Consider the following 17940-nt stretch of genomic DNA (forward strand, 5'->3'; position numbering starts at 1 on the left):
GAGACAGTCAGACACTGTGCTGCATGAGAACTCCTATTTATCCATGAAAATTAAGTCCCTGCTAGTACATTACCAGCAATGTATGAACAAAACGGCCTTTCTGTAGTATTACCAAGCCAACACTTAGTGCCTGCCAACAGCTTAGAGAGAGACTCCTGTGAAAAGAAGGTAATACTCCCCGGTGGTTAATTTATACATGAGCTAATTCTCCCACATAGCAGGTGTTTTGCTTATCGCTCTCGTTCTTTCACCCCCTTGTTCACACTCTCTTCCTTCATCTCCCTCCATCATCTTTCTCCGCCTGTCACGTTACGGCTCCTCAGCTAATGTTAGCACATGACTTGCAAACACATCAGAGCTTATTCGGTCCAATTAGCTGCATTTGATGGAAATTCCCACTGCTGCCTTTAGCTAACAAGACAATAATTCCCTTTACATCCCTCTTGTTAGCAAAATGACCAAAATGAAAACCCCCTTGTTAACCTGCCACCCCCCCTCTCCATCCCCTAGTAGCAGAGAGAGTGCAGGGGCTGAGGGGTTGTTTAGTTGAATATGTTAGTCTAGTCTGCCTGCGTGATGGATCCTTTATCTGACTGAGGTTTGTGCAAGTTCGAATCTATGGCCCCGACCGTGGCTCTGAAATATCAGCAGCCTAACTGTGCTGTGTATTGATAAATCCATGGTGCTGTCCGTGGTGCTGAAATAGCAGACAGATTTGTAATTGTTCTCAATCCCGCCCTTCTGTCAGTTTTGTCTTAGATCTATAATATTCTCTAAACTATATACTATAAATACTCAATTCTGTACTATATTGTAGCCTATACACTCTATGGAGTAGTGTCACCTTCATGATCAAAGTGACAAGTAGCAACGTGTAGTTGCGGAAGAGTGAGAGGATCATAGAGACACACTGCTGCCGGTATAGCTGAACACAGAGATTTGTTATAAATTCTTAATAGAAGCAGAAGTTTTAAAATGCAGACTGACTGGTTTTGCAATATCATTTGGAGTTTTGAGTATGCACTGATAATATAGAAACTATTTATATTGTAAAGCTAAATTAGTGGATTTTGGGAAATATTATGACTGAGAGGTTTTTACAAGCTGAACTTTAAACATCATTGAGTATATGATTACCCTTGTTATTTATTTGTAGTATCAGTAATATCTAGTTTGCTGTCTCAATTGTCTTCACAGGCCACCATCCTCTTTTCACAACTGCTTCCAGGAACAGCTGAAAAAAATTGTTGTGTTAATTGTGAAGCTCAAAGGATTCTAATGAAGTTTAACGTTGCATCTGTTATGCAAATCCCAGCAGCTTTATACCCTGAAGTCCTATATTCTATTAATAAATGTGCAACAATATGCTGTCATCTCCGTTCTGGCTTTTTTTTTTTGCATAGACTTTGTTACTTTGAAATTTATTGTTTAAGCTTTAATGATTATCAGTATGTGGGAGGTAACAGTCAATTATTTTGCAGCTGTTCATATTTTGTTAGACGTCTGCATTCTGATCCAACCCTTTTGGCCATGGTTTGCTGACTTATGACCGGTGACGCAGAACAGCTCCTGGGTGTATCTCGACAATGTGGCAACAGGTAACAGACAACAGGCTCCAACTTTAACCCAACGCTGCTGTGTAGGAGTCAAGAAAGGACCCCCAGGGTTTAAAATATCAACTGTCCATATTGTTTCCATGGCAATGCTATCACATAGCTGGGGGAGTTTCACTAGAGGGATACTGATCAACCTACACACTGTGGACCACACCGCCATCGCATCATTTCTCTTCATAGATGGCTTCCACCCAACTATTAAGTGTGTTTGATGTCTCACTAGTTAATAGGTGGGTGTTTGTCTGAAATGGGACCCCATCATTTGAGTGATTGCTGCAGCAGACCTGGAGGGGACAGTTTATATCCCCATAAAACAACCTGGAATTTAAAAGCTTGGACACTCCCTTCTTCCTGAGTCTATAAAGGAGGATACTGTGCAATTTAGGAATTTATGTATGCTGTTTCTTTGGGACACTTACCATTTATAACATGAGATGAGATACGATTAAATGTGAATCACTAAGAAACTGGGTCATTGCAGCAGTAAATATTATCAGGATACATAACAAAAATGAAGTATTTCAACAAATACACAACAGTAAGAACATGCTGTAATGTAACTAAAATGACTGAAAATGAAAATCTCATATGTCCAAACTGTGTGGAAATACAGCAACACAATAAATCAATGCACTAAAGAAGAAGAAGAAATTAGTTAAATTAATTATGTCCGAGAATAGCTGTCCTCTAGCAAGAAGTGAATTAGACATTTTGGATGTTAATCACATTTGCACTCCACATGGTGAATACTGATTAATATTTGGAAAATATGCACAGATTGGAAGAGGGTGTAGTGATCGAATGACACTGCTTGTCTCCAACAGAGCTGTTACTGTGTGGTACCTGTGTCTACATGAACAATCTGCAAGTTTTAATTCACTCTTGAGTAACCAGAACCACTAACAATCCAAGTGTCTGTTTGCTTCATCTTTTACAGACTCTGGAAACAGTGACCTTAATGTAACTTGTGTAATCCTGCTATCAGTTATTATCCATAGAACAACGCTGAAATTAACCTCACATTTTATATATACTGCTTTTCAGGTTTTAAATAATTTCAGTGAAACATCATGGTCATTTCAAATTAAATGCAAACCTACAGTAATAGCCTACCTTAAGGTCTAAATACTGAATACTTTGTTTGGCATCATTATGATGGTTGAGGTTGAATCTGAACAACCGCCACTTCCATAAACGATACCTTTTTTATGAGTTGATGTTAATAAATAATTTATTATTATACATCAGTTATAAGTTATTAATAAGAACAACTTTGGGGTTTTCCAAGTGTGTGACAAATCCTATTGGCTGGTGTTAATCCTTCAGTTCTTCTTCCTCAGGAGGACCACTCCACTGGAACTTTAGACCACTTAACTTCTTGGAAAGATTTTCAGAACATTGGACCAAAATCCATTTATTATTAACAACATTTACAACAGCAGATTGTATTAACGATTCTAAAAATCCTTTATTAATGACATATTAATATTTATAACTACAGATTTGATGACTTATTAGAAAGTGAGAAACTCACGACCCTTTAATGGATTACCGACATTATCACCTGCCAATTTATCCCAACCTGTCAATCCGAAACTTATTCTTATTGATGGCTTATACCTGATCTATGAAGTATTGGTTATTATACAAAGGGTGCGTCATTAGGAAAGGGTACCTCATTTTGTCACATTATTGCTCATTTGACTGGTGTAATAATGACCACATAATTATAGAAGTGCTACATTTCATCATCAGGCATAAATGACCAAACGACGTAAACTAAACCGTCTGAGCCAGTGACAGAGTGACAGCCAGCTGTTTAGGAAGCCGGAGTTCCTCGAAACCCCAGAGCGGGAGTGGCTGGTGATCCCTCCTCACCGCCGGCCAAATCTCTCCATGCCTCTCCGCCCCCACCCTCTCACTCTGTCTCTCTGTGCCTGGAAGGACGTATGCGGCCAGAGTCCCGGTGTCTCCTGGAGCATCCCGGCGGAGGCGGACAGTGCCCCCCCCCTCCCTCCGTCCCCCCGGCACACAGCGGAGAAACCAGACGGTTGGCCCCGCGCTGCGCCGCAGAAATCAGTGTGCCAGGTATCATGACGCACCAAAAAATCGGGCACTTGCTTTGACTTCTGAGTCCGTCATGTGACTGTGCCCACTCTGTTTAAGTCGAGTTTCACCGGCTCCCCCTGGACGAAGCAGCCAGGTGAGACTTGTGCGTCATTCAGTCCGGTTTGTCATTTCTGTCCTGCGTTTCTTGTTGTTGTCAGTATTTGATGATGTCATTATTTCTTTCAGATGGATCTGCGCTCCGCTGCCGCTGCCGCTGCGTCGCATCTCTCAAAGTGAAAAGCTCTGCAAATGTGCGTCCCCCTGCTTCACAGACTTGGACCTCTGCCTGAGCCTCTGTTCTTGGCGAGGAAAATTCAGGCTCCCTTCCAGCTCTGCAAACCTCTGTCACTGCTGCCCGACAAGACTAACGATGTGCTGGACGGTGGTGTGACGCCGCAAGGGGACTTTATAGCCCAGAACTATTTCTAAACTATTACCAAATCAACTTTTCCTCAGTGGGTGGTTTGTTTGCAGATTGTGGAAATGCGCTGGGATTAACTGGAGTTCACACACCCCTTTGATTTATTGCTGTTTGTATTTTCACTTGGACTCATCCAAAATCAGAGAGAAGAGATGCGCGAGTGATCATGATGCTCAGCGTTTACATCCTTTGTTGTTGCTGACGCACACTGGGAGCGAAATTGGATTGTAAAACTATGTGGAGTCATTCCTGAGGACTGAGTCGCTGCTCTCCGCGGGTTTATGGAGAAGAGCAGTCCGAAGATGACGGGCGGAACCCGGGAGGCGCCGGTAAACTCCTCTCCGGCGGTGGCGGCCAACGCGGAGGGCGAGGAGATCGAGGTTTTGGAGAGCACCGAGGTCCTTCCCGTGGCCCCAGAGGACGTAGGTTTTACACGTAGTACAGAGGGACCTGAAGTGAACATTAGACCATTTTTCACAATTACGCAGCAGGATTTCTTACGCACTGGAGCAAATCCAGCAGTGTATTTGATTCTAAGAAAGTATGAGCCTGAGCCTATAATTAATTTTAGAAGGTTATTTATATACATTTCATGGCGTTATTTATAACTGGAGTTTTACAGTGATAGCAGAAGGAATTTAAAATACTACAGAACAACGAGAGTAGCTACACAGCACATCCTTTTCAGCAATATATTTGTTTTTTGAGGGAGACAACACGTGCACATGCACACCACTCTTCCTCCTGTAGTTGTCTCAGACTTTGAGATAAGAGAACCCTCACACATAATGATGTACACCTTGGTACCCTATTATCTTTTTCTGCGGCTCATTGACCACAATGATCAGATAATAACAGGATTTGATTGCAAGACTGCAATTAAGGCAAATGCTCACAGAGTGAAAAGTCCTTTTAGCCAAGATTCATCATTTCCAAACAGGTGCACCACTTAGTTCTGGCACCTGTTCCAGAGATTTTTTTTTTTCCTTTTTCCACTGTCATCCTCTCTCTCACTCCTTCACTTTGCTCTTTTTTCTCTTTCCTTGTCTCAGCAATGGAAGTCTCTGTTTGACAAGGTATGTTCTTCAAGCTACGGTGGCTTGAAGCTCTTTCCACATGCATGTTTCACTCATTGTGGAGCGGTGTTTGTCTTCAGAGGTGCTCATCTGTGTGTGAACTGTGTGTGACCTCTGACTTAATCTGTGTTATCACCGAGAAGCAACACAGATGTGTTCAACAGACGAAGCACCACAATGGTTAAAGGTCATGAGACATGGGGGAATTTTTGGAAGAGCAGAGATACAATATTGCACTAAAAGCAGAGGGGAAACTGGATAAATCCGCTTTCTAATGTGAAACAAATTAATAATACATGGCTATAAATTACATTAAAGACAAATGTTGCCCATGTGTCATGACCACAATGTTGTACTTACGCTGTAACACTGGCTCTGTCACTAATGGAAGTGACTTAAAGCTGCAATAGGAATTTTCTTTTGGCAGTAAGCAGTAACTGTGAGAAAATTTTGAACTTCAGTTCTCACAAATCACAAGTCATAAGGTTAGGTAACTCCACACAGATTTCTCATGTTTGTCAGCCATCCCAAAGAGGTTAGGCAAGAAAAAGAGCGTTAGTGAGTCCTTTTATTGGTCCAACTGAGTGCATCACTAATACATTTTGATTAGTCTCTCACCAGAATTCCATTTGGCTAAAGGAAATGAATCTACTGGGTCTCAGCTGCTGGAGATGAGACACTCTTCTTTCCCTCAGCCTCAGTTTGTGATTTGGGCTGATTAGACAAATGTATTTTTAGATCGAAATCTTGGCTATTGCAGCTTTAAATCCTTTGCCTGCTGGGTAACAATCGCGGCATGTAACATGTAACCAAGCTGTGGCTTTGTCGGACTAAACTCCTGCAGAGAGGCGATGGTGTCAAAGGAGTGCGAGCACAGTGGAGGTTTTGGGTGTGTCATCCGCTGACATTGACCCTGATAATGCAATTAGAGCGATACATAATCCAGGGTGCATTGATCTGTCAGCAAGGCCAGTTTTGTATGAAACACATGCAGGCACTCGCGCGCACACACACACACACACACACACACACACACACACACACACACACACACACACACACACACACACACATTGATACAGCAGAGAAACCCCAGGAGAAGGGAAACACAGACCAGCTGAACATGCGAGCAGCAGGTCGGACTGACAGACGGCAAGCGGACCCCCTACTACCACACGCATATACACACACACACACACACACACATTCATGTGCGCACAGTCACCACTCTGTGGGACTGCCCCAGCACCTGCCCAGCCTGGGGCCCCCTACTTTCTCCTGGGGGGAATTGTATGCATGTGTGTGTGTGTGTGTGTGCGGCGGGTTAGTGGGGATGTTAGGGGTTGAATCAGAGGCTCGTGTCAGGCTCACTCTTTCAGGGGGAGACTGAGGTCCCGTGGGATTAGGGGAAAGGCTAGCTGGGGTGTGGTGTGTGTATGTGTTAGTGATGGAGCATTTTCTATGGACGAGCATTAAGTGGGCCTCTCAATCCACTGTCTTTATGCGTGTGGCGTCATGGCTTTGAATTTCCTGAAGTGGACGTCGGTTTAAAAAAAAAATCGTGGGTTTGTCCAAATGGCGAGGTCGGTGCCCGGTCTGGCAGCAATAAGCGTCCTTTCACTCTTTTATTCTCCTTCCCTCCGTCGTCCTCACAATGAGTTGTTCCATTTGTCAAGAGGCTGACCCCGGAGACCCACAGCTTTTCTGAAGTGTCTAAGGAAGAGAAATGATGGGCCACTGAAGACCAGGAAAAGAAGGACTTTAAATCAGTCTGGCAACCTGTGTCACTGCATGAGGGACAAAAGATAAATGTTGCTCGAAAATAAAGAGCAAGATCTTTTATACGTCTAATGCAAAGACACACACTGCAATGTGCAGCTAAGTGTGCGAGTCCGGTGTGTTTGTGTAGCTCAGTTTAATTGCCAGCAATATGAGAGGGAAGTCATAAAATACATCTACAAATGTCAAGGATGACACTGTGTGGACTGCTTTTATCCAAAAAGCTTCACAATTTTGCCATCATTCACCTATTCATACAGTCCTTGAGGGCCTTTAAGAGCAGGAGGGGAAGAACACCTTGATGTGGAGCTTGGGATTGAACTGCCAATCCTGCAATTAATGAACGACTAGCTTGTCCAAGACATTTTCATTGTGACTCATTATGTAAACACAAGATATCATAAAGGTGTTGGGAGTCCATGTGGCTAGGAAACATCCTGTATCCAACAAACCAATACATGAAATATCTGATAAATATAATAAAATCACAGCAGGCTAAACCACACCTTTCCGATGTCAGAATTAGGATTCGCACAACAATTATTGCGTCCAGCGATTTTTTTGTAACCTTTTGAATCTGACAATCCAACAAACACGCCCACTTCACGCAACAATTGGCCAGGTTTCCAGAGGTGAGACATCATGTTTCACTCTGCTCTATGACAACAGACTTTTCATCCTGCCTTCGAGTGTGTAGCCATTTGGAACAGCTGGTTTTAGATGTGGTCAGATGACTCTCTGTGTGATCTAGTCTGTTTCATGGATACCCGTCATTATGCTTACAAACTTCCCACAAGCTACAACTTGACTTCTAATGCCTGTAATTTATTCATTTGAGTAAAATGTTCCAGCGAGTGTAACGTGTTGGCGAAATAAGATGTCCAGAGATGAAGACAATGATTCATCTCTTGTGTTAATCAATTTTGGCATTGCTGCCTTGTTAAATGCAGAGCACATTCTATTCTGTCCACCCCATCAGGGATGTTTACACAGCAGAGAAAAGACAGGATCATCTTTGGACTGTGGCTTTCCTCCAGCTTCTTTAAAGCAGTTGGGCTGTGTACAAAACCCTCCCCATCGTATCATTTTTACCGGCTCCCATGTGAACTCGGTACATACAGCTATCAATTTCTGGGTTTCAGACCATCGGGGGCTGGAATCAAAGTGCTGCGTCGCTCTGTTCGCTTTCCCCTTTACTCCTCTCTCCTGTCCCCGGAGAGGATTTTGTTGCTGTATAAGTGCTTTCCTCCTCTGCGTGCAGGAAGTAAGTGAGCAAACCTCAGAATGCTTTGATTCATGTTCCCTATCGCCTGAAACAAACATGAGGACTGAACTCAGACAGAGACAAAGTCTAATGAAGCAGAGGAGATGCTGTTAGGAGGACAGCAGCTGCACTGCCATTTAATCAAAGTGTCCCAGCCTCTGTCTGTCCTTTTGAGACACACAAACCAATCAGGAAAGACTGCAGTCATTGTGGTCGGATTATTCACAATCTACTATATGTATCATCCAAAAGAAGAAACAGGATGTTTGTTTTGAAGTCTCCATTCTGTGTTGATTTGCACTGAAGTGCCTTCATGTTGCTTTTTTGAGGATTTCTGGGGATTTGAGGATGGAGTGTGTGTCCAGGATTTATCTGATAAACCGCATTAAGCATGTTTAGATCACACTACGATATGAACCAAACACATTTGTTTTGTTCTCCCCGGGAAGGCACCTCTAACAGATTTCCTTGTATGACTGTGACTGAAGGACTTACAAGAATTCTTTGTTCTTCACCAGTTTCTGGTAGAAAGTGGAATCTAGGGGGCTCCTCTGTCTTTCTGTTGGAAGTTATGAGGAGCTACATCTACACTACAGACACAGAAAGTCATTATTTAAGAGGACAGGGAATGTCCCAGTGCTTGTAAACCCTTAGAGTGGAAGTCCCCAGTTATACAGACTGGAAACCTGCAGCTCAGAGTAGATGGAGCACTTGTAGAGACAGGATGTATACAGATACTTTTCTATCCAATAGAAATCTACATTTTTAACCCAGGTGGCTCCTCACTGCAGCCCTGGAACAGGAATATTTGTCAGTTGTGGTGATTTAAGTCTTGAAGCACTTTTACTATCAGTGAACAGTAACGTTTCTTTGATTCGGGGTTGAGTGTGTGTATCATTATGTGTGTCCACATTTGCCTCTGTGTTGACAGCTTGCTCCCGATGGCATGTTGAAATGCCCCAGGCACGCGTCCAGAGCAGCTTAGTGATTAAACACTTTCACATGGCTGCATACTTTCCATCAAAGTGTTTTCCCTTAATAACTTGCTTGGTGGCAAAAGGCTCCGAATGTGAGCTGTGATCCCAAAACTCCTCACTGGAACAGCACAAATTAAAAATCTTCTAGGTCTTTTAGGAATGTCTTGTAGCCAGAGGGACTTACTCAGCATGTACTGTTATGGGGAAAACGCTTTATTAGCCATGTGATGCATGATTTATGATGATCATCATCATTTTTTTTTTACTAAAGTAATGACAGTGGGTCTAGTCTCAGAATAGCCCAGCAAGCATCATTAATTAAAACAAGCAGAAATTCAATGGTGGGGAAGCCACCTGTTCCCAATGGGACTCATGTTTCCCAGAGTTTCTGTTGTGAGCTTGTTAGTTGGACATTCAGTAGCCAACTCTGAGAGAAAAAGAAGGTCATTATTTAAAGTTGTTTTGTCTGGCATTGCCGTCTCACCTCATCATCCCGTCACAGCACAGTTGGCGCTGTCTCCAATGCTGCTTTTTTTTTGTTTAAGTGCACTTCAAGCGAATGGTCCACCACCCAGGTAACTGGTACTTAATGGATAAGCCAACTGGGAACCCTGAGCTGTGTTTAGTGGTGCCTGCATGGATAGCATGTCTCATCACACCCTGTCAGTTTTACCTACATTAAACGCAACAGGAGGTTTAGAAAATGAGGTCCGAATGTCAGTCACAGCAATTATTGATGGCAACAGTAGAGGATACCATATGCAGGATGTCTGCTTTCTTACTGTCTCAGGTGCATCAGTTCAAAGACTCATGTAAGAAAATGACCAAAAGGAACCTGCAAACTGTATGAAGGATAGAATTCCAAGAAAACTAAGAAGTCAACTAATGGAAAAAAAGTTATTTTACTTACATCACAGAACTGATGGTGGTGTTGTATTTCCTGTTTGTTCACAGTTTCTTTTTTTGTCACTTAAACTTGATTAACTGACAAGCTGTAAACACAACACTGATATAGCTTAATTCTCCACTATGTTCACCACTTTGTCTGCCTGTTGTTTGGTGCTGCTCTGGTGGCAGATGGTGTGTTTATGAGAGCAGCTACCTTCTGCTGAAATGCTATGTAGAGGTTAGAGGAACTGCAGAGACAGGTGACAGCTCTGTTGTTTTATCACTACAGGCAACCCTTTTTCACATGAAAGTCGTCAAGTGATCTATTGTTAATATATGAAGGAATATTTTTGCATCATTTGACCTCTCCTTGGGTTTGTTTCCTTTATATTGTGCAGAATCCCTTTGGTCTTTTTCTCTTTTATCCATATCATCTATGGTATACCGATGTGCTTATCAGCCTAATTGCCATTGACACATACACAGATGGTGGGGTCACAGTCTGCTGACCTGTCATCTAACACTACCCCAGTGATTGACACCAGCTGAGTCTCGGGGATAAACGGTAAATGGCTGCTTATATAGCGCTTTTTTTTTTTTACAGTGTTTATGCTGCTCACTCATCCGTTCACACACACACTCACATGCTGTCGGCGGCAAGCTACCACACAGGGTGCTGGTGCAACCATCGGGAGCAATTAGGGTTTCTGTATTTTGCCCATGGACACTTCGAGATCCGACCACCAACCTTCCGATCGGTGGACGACCCGCCGCTCTACTTCCTGAACCACAGCCTATTCTACCACAAACAGTTTGAACAGCGCAGTCTTGATTCACTATCATAAAAGCAGTTACAGCCACCAAACTGCACCCCGCCCCATTGTATTAAAAAGCAGCCGGGTTGTGTGGTGATGAAATAACAGACAGCGCCTCAAACATTTTCATTGGAAGATTTAATCAGAGCTCATCTTTCCCTGCTTGTCTGCCTCTCCCCTGTTCAGCTCTAAATAGATTTCCTTAATGAAAGGCACAGTTCCAGTTGGCGGAGTGTGAAAACAGCCTCTGCCTTTATGCAGAGGTAAAAATAGCTGCTGTGCCTGTCGATCTGTAAATGGGAGAAAGAAGATGTGCCAGTTTACCCGTAATTGGCTACAGTGTGCAAACTCATAGCAACCGTGGCATGAAATCGAAGTGTCTCTTTTGATCGCTGAATGGCCCAGTGATCTGGCAACCTCCATATGCTTTGTGTCTGTGTGTGTATGCGTGTATGTGTGTGTGTGTGTTCATGCAGTTTGTTTGTACATACAGGACCTAAAAATGTTAATCCATTACTAGAGGTCGAAGGAGGGCAGTTGAAGTGATGACAGCAAGTAACACCTGCTAAATACTGTGTGTGTGTGTGTGTGTGTGTGTGTGTGTGTGTGTGTGTGTGTGTGTGTGTGTGTGGTGGAGACTGGATATGCCTGTTGCCTTTTAGGGCAAATTAGTGCTAATTTGTCTGCCTTCTATCTTCTCTTTCATCTCCCTCTCACTTATTACCTCTCTTTCTCTCTGACTCTCATCTTTTTGTTCTGAAGTCCATCAGAGTAAAGTGGATGACACTGCAGATATGAAGAGGCCCGAGTCTCAGTCTGCTCATCAATGCTTTCATCACGTCTCTATTCATCAGCTCTGTTTACTGTTCACTGCCGTCACCGCATATGAGTTCATCAGTTTTATAATAACAGCACAAAAACTCAAGGGCTCCAATGGGAAAACATCTAATTAGGGTTTAATCAAGGAGGTTATATTGTTTTCCATAGAGGTTACGTGTTGTGTCATTGTGAATTCAGTGGGTGTCACTGCTGGCTGTAACCTGCGTTTGTTTAGAAGCGTATCATGTTTCAGTCTTTGTTGTTTTCTGATGGATGTGTGATGGTTTCGGCCCTTGTTAAGCCTGTTGTTCCTAAGCAATGTGCACACTAAGCTGGATAAACCTGAAACGCTGTTTATGTGTTTTTCATAAAGATCTCTGTCCACACTGAAATTCAAACACCATGGATAACTTTCTTCTTCTTCTTTGTCCTCTTTTAGTCAGCAAACAACAAATTTGTGCCTAATAGCTGTTAAGAAGTGGGACAAACACAGGTGGTCACATTATGAGTCTCAGCCGCTTTCTGTGATCACAATTTAGTTATATTTTTTATATATTTTTCACATATTTTTTCTGCTTTGAATTTATAAATGCTACCAGTTTACCAGGCGAACAGTAATTACTCTGCTCCCTCGATCAAATCACTGCTCTATGATAACAAAGTCATGTGACAGAATCTGTATGGTGTGATCAGCTATACTGACATTTAAAATGAGGATTCATAGTGAGGGTAGGAAGTGACAGAAAGGTGTCTTCCGACCTTTTCTGCCACAAAGCCCAAGACATCATTGTTAGCCAAAAGCTTATTTTCCCTGTCCGCACTAAATAGTGATGACTAACTATTCAAAATCTCTGCTTTTTGTGTGTAGAAAAATGCTGATTGAGGGTTGATTTACGGTCAATCAGAAGTGGTTCTTACAACCAAATGTGTTTATATGGAAATCAAACGTGTTTATAGTCATTCTGAGTGGCCACTAGAAAGCGGAGTGAAAAGCCGACTGTCACGGAGAGGGGAGGCGGATGGGGGAGACTCAATATTGTGTAAATATGGGATAACGGTGCATATTTTCACAGTCTCTCCTGGAAGGCAGTCACAGTGTTGCACTCGCTTGTTCATATAAAAAGCGACAGAAATAGTTGTGTCAAAAATGAAAAAGGAGAGTTCTGTTCTCACCTCCGCACAGCTGGCCAATCATCGTGTGAAGTGAGTGTGAATGTCAGATCGTCTGTGTTGAAAAGTTACAGAAATAGCCGTGCACAGCCTCCCCCTAATCCGCCGTCGGAAAGGTGTGGGTTTCCGAAGCTATTCGACCATCCGACAAGCTGTTCTGGAGGAGTATACTTGCTCCTTTAGTGTGGACAGAAGCCAAATAGATTAAAAAAAAGTCAGCGATTTAGTTGTCAGTATGCCTGAAATTAACTCGTTTAACAGCCGCAGTTGAAAGTGGGGTGAAAAGCCGGCCGTCATAGCGACGGGCACGATGCAATAATCATTTCAAAAAAGGAATAACAGCTCACACATTTGGACAGTCTCTCCTCGAGGGTAGTCATAATGACAGAAATAATTGGGTCAAGAATGAAAAAAGAGAGCTTGAGAGAGAAGTTCAAACCAGACCTACTGCTCTTCCTCACTTCCACACATCTGTCCAATCATGAACGTTGGGATTGGCGGTTTCTGAGAAAACTCTCAGAAAACAAGAATCCCAACGTTCTTCGGTGTTGGGGAAACATTCAGACGACATTCAACCATCGGACAAGTGCTTTGGTTGAAGCATACTGACACCTTTAGTATGGATGTAGTCTTTAAGCTACGGACCAAGTACCAGAATTTATTATTAGGTTGTTTTCTTTTGGGTTCACACATTTCAACATTTGCTCAGAGAGTAAGTTGAAAAATCCTCTTCCTTACCTGAAGCTTACCAATCAAGCAGCGCTTGCAGTTAAACAGCTTCCTGCTTCCTGTTTCAGTCTGTCACTCTGATCTTCAGGGCATCAAAGACACAGTGCAGCTTCATTCATTCCTTATGGCTGAAACTGTAATACCTTCCCATAGGCTATAGTTACAGTGTACTGTTGACGGAGTGCCATACTGGCCGTGACCCATCACACCAACACCTGGGGGCTCTGTGTGTGTGTGTGTGACAGATTTGGAGGCCTATTGTTTCTCTGTTTTCTAGCGACGGCTCAGAGTTTGTATGAAATGGAAAATGTCTGTTGTTTGTCACCAGACTTATATATAAACCCCCCCTCCCCTACACACACACACACACACACACACACATATTTTGGAACACATTCCTGCGTCACAGGCTGTACAGGTCCACACTGATGTCTGGCAGGATACAGGTACAATAACCCTGTGTTTGGTGCGTACACCTGTTTGTGTGCGTGCGTGTGCGAGGGCTCGTGTTAACTGATTTCTGCCTCTTCAGTCGAGTGCTGCCCATTAGGGAACGTTCCACACCGAATGTACAACTCAGCCAACTGTTTGATTCCCCTCTGTTCTCCCTTTGGAAGAACAGTTTAGTCTTTATTGAGACAGATGGCACGTTGATGACCAACGCAAAACAAATGCTGACAACTACTAGCACAGATGTATATGCTTGTGTACGCTAGATTTATAATGCCAGCTACACTTGCTGGATTTGAACTGTAAATTGTTTGCTGGCTTTTCAGATCACTTTGTCTTGCTATGTGCTCAGCTGTCCGTGAAGCACTGTTCTAACAAACCGTCTCAGCAGCGTCTCCCTGTTTACTCCTCCTCCTCCTCCCTTCTCTCCCTGGAGAGTTTGCACTAAAGTCTAGGCAGACCATGGTGTAGACGAGATAATGCGAGACACTCATAATTCAGAGGTAATGGCATTTTTCACTGCTTCATACACGCCCACGCTAAACCTGTAGGTAGAGCGTTTCATTTGCAGTTCGCAGTGACAGCTCTCTCTGGATTCACTTCTCTCATCTTCTAAAAATGTTTCCTTGGAGTATTTGTTCTTTATTTTGTCATCGAAATCTGGAGAATATTACCTCTTAAAAACATCAGATACAACCAAGTGCTTATTCTCACATTTGTGAAAACACTATTTGTCTTTCAGCAGATTTCGCCTTTTCTGGTTTGTGTTTACATGACAGCTATCGAGCAGCTTACTGCTTTCCTTGCAAACCTCAAAGAAGCGTCTCTTTACTTGACATCCCACTTACGGGAATAAAAAACACTTTCCACTTGGCACAAAGCAGGTGGGCTCCCACTCAGCTTTTAGGCCTGTGAACAAATGTGATGAGCACAGTAACCTCTCCCAGAGCGTTTGTTCTACGCGACGAGCACTGCGAGGTTGCTCAAATAAATTAAGCTCACATAAGTGGCTTCCCCCAGACTCTGTGGATGTCCCAGTTTTAAGCCTGGAGAGACGCAGCGAGAACGACGCTGTTTACATTCATAGAATAGTCGAGTCACGGTGAATAATTAGAGAAAAGGATCGCTTATTTACATGGTTTCACCCCAGGTTTGCATGCCTTGATATTGGCTCATTTATTCAGAGAAGTACATGCTGCAGTGACACTCAACCTTGCACCTAGATATACTGTAAAGAGTATTAGGGCCACCGTTACAAAAAGAAACTTGAGAAAATGGTGTAATTTTATGAGAGAAATCATAATATGTCAAGATAAAGTTGTAATTTTACAAGAAAAAGATGTAATATTAAAGAATGAACATACTGAGTTAGTTAGGTGAACATCAGATCATAATTAGAGGGCATGTTAACATCATCAGTGTAATTTTCAGGACAGTGAAACCAGGTTTTGGCCTGTTAAATAAAAGAAGTCAGTGTTTTTGGCATACCCTGGCTGTTTTTTGTTGTTGTCATGGCAACTTGGCCCGGCCCATCCCGGGCAGGCTCAGCAGATGCCCAAGGTGAGCAACAGTGCTTAGTTTTCACCCAGATCTCCGTTCCCGTCCTGTCCCCACCGTGTCGTCTTACAGGGCATCGCTGCCAAAGGCTGCCAGCGGGGCTGAAGTGCTGAAGTGGCAGACTGTGATAAGGAGAAACCAAATCACACAACACAAGAAGTAGACCAGCAGAAAATATAGCCACGTTTGACCCTTTATTCCCTGGTGTGATATTTACCTACACATCTTCTGTCTTGTAGCAGTGTTGTCGGTGATGTGTATTCATGAAGTGGTGACATATTGCTCATTTGCAATTTGGAATGGTAAAAACTTGGCCAGATGTCTCGTGTATGATTGATGAAGGCTCATGCCAAAAAAGGGAAATAAAAATAGGTCACAGATGGAATTGGCCCCAGTGATGGTAAGAATTTGTTATTTGTTAATTTGTTTACTATGAAGTACGAAGTTCTGAGATGATTTGATTCCCTTCTCTGAAGTATATCCACAGCCCAAATTACATATGATCAGGCATGCATGTCTGTATTGATCTTAAAAAGGCATTAAGCAATTTATGACTAAAATTTAAAATCAATAGAAAATTAATTGGCAAATATTTTGATAATTGATTAATATTTATACTAATTTCTAAGCAAAAAGGCCAAAATTTGCTGGTTTCAGCTTCTCATATGTGATGATTTCATGCTGTTTCGTCATACTTGATAGTAAAATGAATATCTTTGAGTTTTGGACTGAACAAAACAAAAAAGACCTTTGAAATGGTCATTTTTCACTATTTTCTGACATTTTATAGGACAAATGATCATTAGTTGCAGCCATTATTTTCACAATGCAAACATGTTTTTCAGTCTAGTGAAGAGGTGACATATCATTGTGCACTATACTGTAGTTGTATACTGTTTTGGGGCTTTAGCTTATATATATATCTTGTGTCACTTGCTCATTTCATGGTAGAGTAGATGGAAATGCACGGAGGTTTGGTGGTTGGGTCTTTAAAGTGAATACTAAATGCCAGAAATATTGCCCTTGAAGTAGAGATGCATTTATCTAACTTATACCCTCCTGACACCAGTTCCAGTATCTCAACTCAGGGAACCTGCTGATATGAGTACTGCTCCAACACCAGTGCTCCCAATTTTATATAAACCTCACTGCAGGACACTCAACTGAATAATTTTAATGCAAGTTAAGGTGAGGCACTATAACATTGTGGCACTGTAATCTTTTAGCTGGAAGTTGGAAGTCCATGACTTTAGTAAATGTAAGGTTATATATATGTAAAGTTATGTCATGGTCCCAGTCTGCTTCAGGGTCAGTGATACTGGGGCTGATACTGATCTGGAATATCAGACTGGTGCATCTTATACTTTAAAGTAAGTAATTGTTGACGTTGTGCTGTGTTCCAGCTTCCTCTGATACTAGTATGATTTTCTATGGCCCATTATCTTGTAATTAGAAGCTGGGATATCAGGGAGCACTTCCAAGTTTCAGTGTCTCTGTGTTCTACTATGTTCAAAACGTGAATATGAATTTAGTCACGCTACTAAGACGTTCTCACCAGCATTTACGTCACTTCATTGTCAGCAGGTAACCCTCACTCCCCTTTGGAGATCTGCTATTATCATTTCTGTTCTGTTAGGCAGTAAAAACCTTATTTATTGCACCAATTTGAAGGTTTCTCAAGAAACCTCTCCACTGGCTGTTGAAATCCCACATGCTGCACTGTTGTTATGCCGTCTTCATTACCAACAGTAGCGGTGAGGATGTTAGGATATGTAGGATAGGCTACGTGTTAAGAACAGCAGATAACAAGGGAATATTACATTTGGAAGGATATCAGCGTGTATACTTTACAGATATACAAGGGATTTTGTAGCAATTGAATCCCAGTGTGTCCTTGATGCATTTTTGGGTAGAGTCACATCCATATTTACAGCTGTCTGCATGGAATAGAGCACCTTAACTGCATGTTAGTGCTAAGTGCGAAAACAGGGCCAAGGAGAGCCTTTAGGCTGTCCTGTCCCATGACAACACTATCATCCTGACAGTGTCGCTGTGTCTAATAGAAATCCTCTCAGAGTTTCAGGGGGGAGATGGAGAGAATTCTTATCTTTTGTCGCTGGGTTTACTGCAGCCTCGGCTGCAGATATAGCAGCTCATCAGGGTGCCTGTCAGCGTCTGGTGCTGAGAGTGTCATTATGATAAGAATTATCTGCTTCAGGGGAACAGCTGCCAAGGTTGTGATAACTTACAGTTCCATTACAGGTGGAATA

The 17940-nt window shown here is 42.5% G+C and overlaps 1 protein-coding gene across 2 annotated transcripts in view; it reads left to right on the plus strand.

The window, feature by feature from the left end:
* Positions 1-3510: 3510 nt before the first annotated feature.
* The window catches only part of rhbdl3 (rhomboid, veinlet-like 3 (Drosophila)), a 62077-nt gene continuing 47647 nt past the window's right edge, over positions 3511-17940 (plus strand). Inside the window, exons 1-3 of one of the 2 annotated variants that reach the window (XM_067580042.1) lie at positions 3511-3819; positions 3912-4568; positions 5199-5222. In XM_067580042.1, the coding sequence (XP_067436143.1) occupies positions 4428-4568; positions 5199-5222 (165 nt within the window). In that variant the 5' untranslated portion in view covers positions 3511-3819; positions 3912-4427. The remainder of the gene's footprint in view (positions 3820-3911; positions 4569-5198; positions 5223-17940) is intronic. The other variant, XM_067580034.1, reaches the window with a different exon arrangement.

The sequence above is a fragment of the Thunnus thynnus genome, chromosome 3, assembly GCF_963924715.1.
Source record: "Thunnus thynnus chromosome 3, fThuThy2.1, whole genome shotgun sequence".
NCBI lineage: Eukaryota > Metazoa > Chordata > Actinopteri > Scombriformes > Scombridae > Thunnus > Thunnus thynnus.